This window comes from Molothrus ater, chromosome 5, assembly GCF_012460135.2.
Source record: "Molothrus ater isolate BHLD 08-10-18 breed brown headed cowbird chromosome 5, BPBGC_Mater_1.1, whole genome shotgun sequence".
NCBI classification, from domain to species: Eukaryota; Metazoa; Chordata; class Aves; order Passeriformes; family Icteridae; genus Molothrus; species Molothrus ater.
In genome coordinates this window covers 25,859,479-25,861,978 of record NC_050482.2, presented here as the reverse complement: position 1 = coordinate 25,861,978, position 2,500 = coordinate 25,859,479, and the positions used below count along the sequence as shown (strand labels likewise).

Here is a 2,500-nt window from a genome sequence, read left to right as displayed (position 1 = left end):
GTAAACGGCTCCGCGAGGCTTTTTTCTTCTTCTAAAGATGCTGTCTGTGTAATTGGCAGAGAGGCACATCTTGATAATGGAAGTGTGAAGGTGTAACGCGTGTGTTAATTGATACTTCTTAATCACTTTTAGGTATTAAGTCATGATGCAGGAATCTGCGACAGAGACAATAAGCAACAGTTCAATGAATCAAAATGGAATGAGCACTCTAAGCAGCCAATTAGATGCTGGCAGCAGAGATGGAAGATCAAGTGGTGACACGAGCACTGAAGTAAGCACAGTAGAACTGCTGCATCTGCAACAACAGCAGGTAAGTTTGTTTTGTTTCCTGTTTGTTTTTAAACAAATAAAGGGCTGTTTTCAGAGGGGGACCTTTTTGTAGACCCTTGGTGCGTGCTGAATGCGGAGTGTCGTGGAAGTGAAGAGTGTGGGGCATTATTTGTTGTTGTTTTAGTGCACGATAATGCTGAAATGGAAGGATCCCGTTCTTGTGGCAGCAGCATCTTGCTGATATGGCTGCATGCCACCAGGCTTGCCTGGTGATTAAAATCCCGCTGCGTATTTATAAAAGTTGTGCCGAAGCCTTGCAGTGCATGTTTTCAGGAGCTGTTAGTTTACTGTGCGGTTCGGCGTGCAGGACGTGGTGCGGGCTTTTCCACCAGAGGGCCACATTACTTGAGACTTTGCTTCGCTTGCAATGAATTGTGCCAAAGTCGGAGCTGGGCAGTGAAGGGACCCTAGTGAAGGGACCAGAGTGACTTTTCTCAGTAAAGATACTTTGCTGTCATAGGTGTAATTAAAAAATGCTGGTTAGTTCAAAAGCACTGAAATAAAAAAGACAGTGTTCCTGTCTGCATGTGCTTCCGTGTGTATGAGCTGTAATATGGATGTGTAATTTTGAAAACATGGGAAAAGAGAAGAAGCAGCTTTTCTGCAGGTCTGTTTCCCTTCTCATTTTGAAGACATATTTTTTAAATTTGTCTGTTCGTGTTCCCAACAATTTAATGGAGAACTACTGTTATGTTTAAATCTGTAAAATTCAACCGTCCTCTGGCTGCTGACACCACCTAATTACAAGATGCAATCCATTAATTTTTGTCACTGTAAAATTTCTCTTCCTTTTAAAACCCGAACAAACAAAACTCCTACTTTTTCTGCCTAAGGAGTTGCCTCTGAAGCAGGGAACACAGATTGTACTAATGCAGTGAAGCCCAGATTGTTTGGTAAGCAATCGGGGTCTGATTCTCCAATGTGCCCAGTACCTGCTTCAAACTCCTGAAAGTCTTCGCTGCCTCATCCTTTATTTGCTGAGCCCACTCAGCACCTTTGGAGTTCAAGCCCTTAATTTTAAATGCTGAGGTTTTTCATTTCAATGTCAGGTATTACGTTAATGGAAGGAAAGTTGTTTTCTGTCAGGTAAACTATTATAAAAGTGCTATTTTATAGAAACATGTTTTAACATGATAGATACATTGCATGTGCATGGGCCTCTGAAATAACAGGTCATAATAGCTCTTAAAATTGAATAATTTTTAGTGCTGAATTAAGCAGTGTACACTTGCTACATTTATAGTTGAATATTTTAAATGGTGACAGAAAATGTGGAAGAGGGAAATAGTTATAGATTGAAATATGAGAAGTTGTTAAGGCTTAAATCTGTGCCTTGCTTCAAATTCAAGTGTATTCTGTTTTAACAATTGAGCACTTAAAGCATGCCAGTCTGAAAAAATACAGGTTTCAGTGTCTTCATTATGTTCTTAGCAGGTTTCTACCTCTCTCTATATACATGATTATGTATATATACACCTTGTATTTTTATACTATTTTAATATAAAATTGTATACTTATAAATAAATGTAAAATTTAATATTGTTTTTGTTGAAAATCATGCCATCCTCTTTATTCAGGTGTTCAGGTTTTAACAGAATTTTAAAATCTTCGTTGAGAAAGAGTGTATCAAATTGGTGACTATGTGTAGGAAACTAAATTTAAGTGAAGTACTCTAAAACACAAAAATGCTAATAGAATAATGTGCCACTTACATGTTTCTCAAAGTAGCAGTCCTAGGCATGTGTAGCCAATTTGTCCATACAGCCAGAGATTCCAGTAGACAGCATTTGCAAAGACCACAGAGAATTACAACTGAAGATGAAAATATCCAGTTGAGTTCTAATAACAGACAGGTTCTGAGGGGACAGGCTTAGAAGTGACAATCTTTTCTTCAAAATTGTGATTAGATCTTAAATAAGCAGACAGGCAAAGTAAAACCATGGGTACAGTTAATAGGACTCAAGAGGCGTTTTATGGTAGGGTCTGCACCATAGGATTTAAATACAACTTGAGTTAGGCATATGAATCCTTCTATAAAATATGTTGATGTGAAACATAAACACTAGTAAACATACAGTAGGATGTCCTTCAGATAACAGGCATAGCTTTGTGCCACTTTTGCTTTTCTTCCCCTTTTTCTGTTTCTTTTCCCCCTCCCTGTTTTTGAACA

The 2,500-nt window shown here is 38.3% G+C and overlaps 1 protein-coding gene across 1 annotated transcript in view; it reads left to right on the top strand.

Moving 5' to 3' along the window:
* The window catches only part of FOXP2 (forkhead box P2), a 405,297-nt gene that overhangs the window by 216,022 nt on the left and 186,775 nt on the right, over positions 1-2,500 (top strand). The window contains exon 4 of the mRNA XM_036400898.2: positions 133-310. Coding sequence (XP_036256791.1) covers positions 143-310 — 168 coding nt within the window. The 5' untranslated portion in view covers positions 133-142. The remainder of the gene's footprint in view (positions 1-132; positions 311-2,500) is intronic.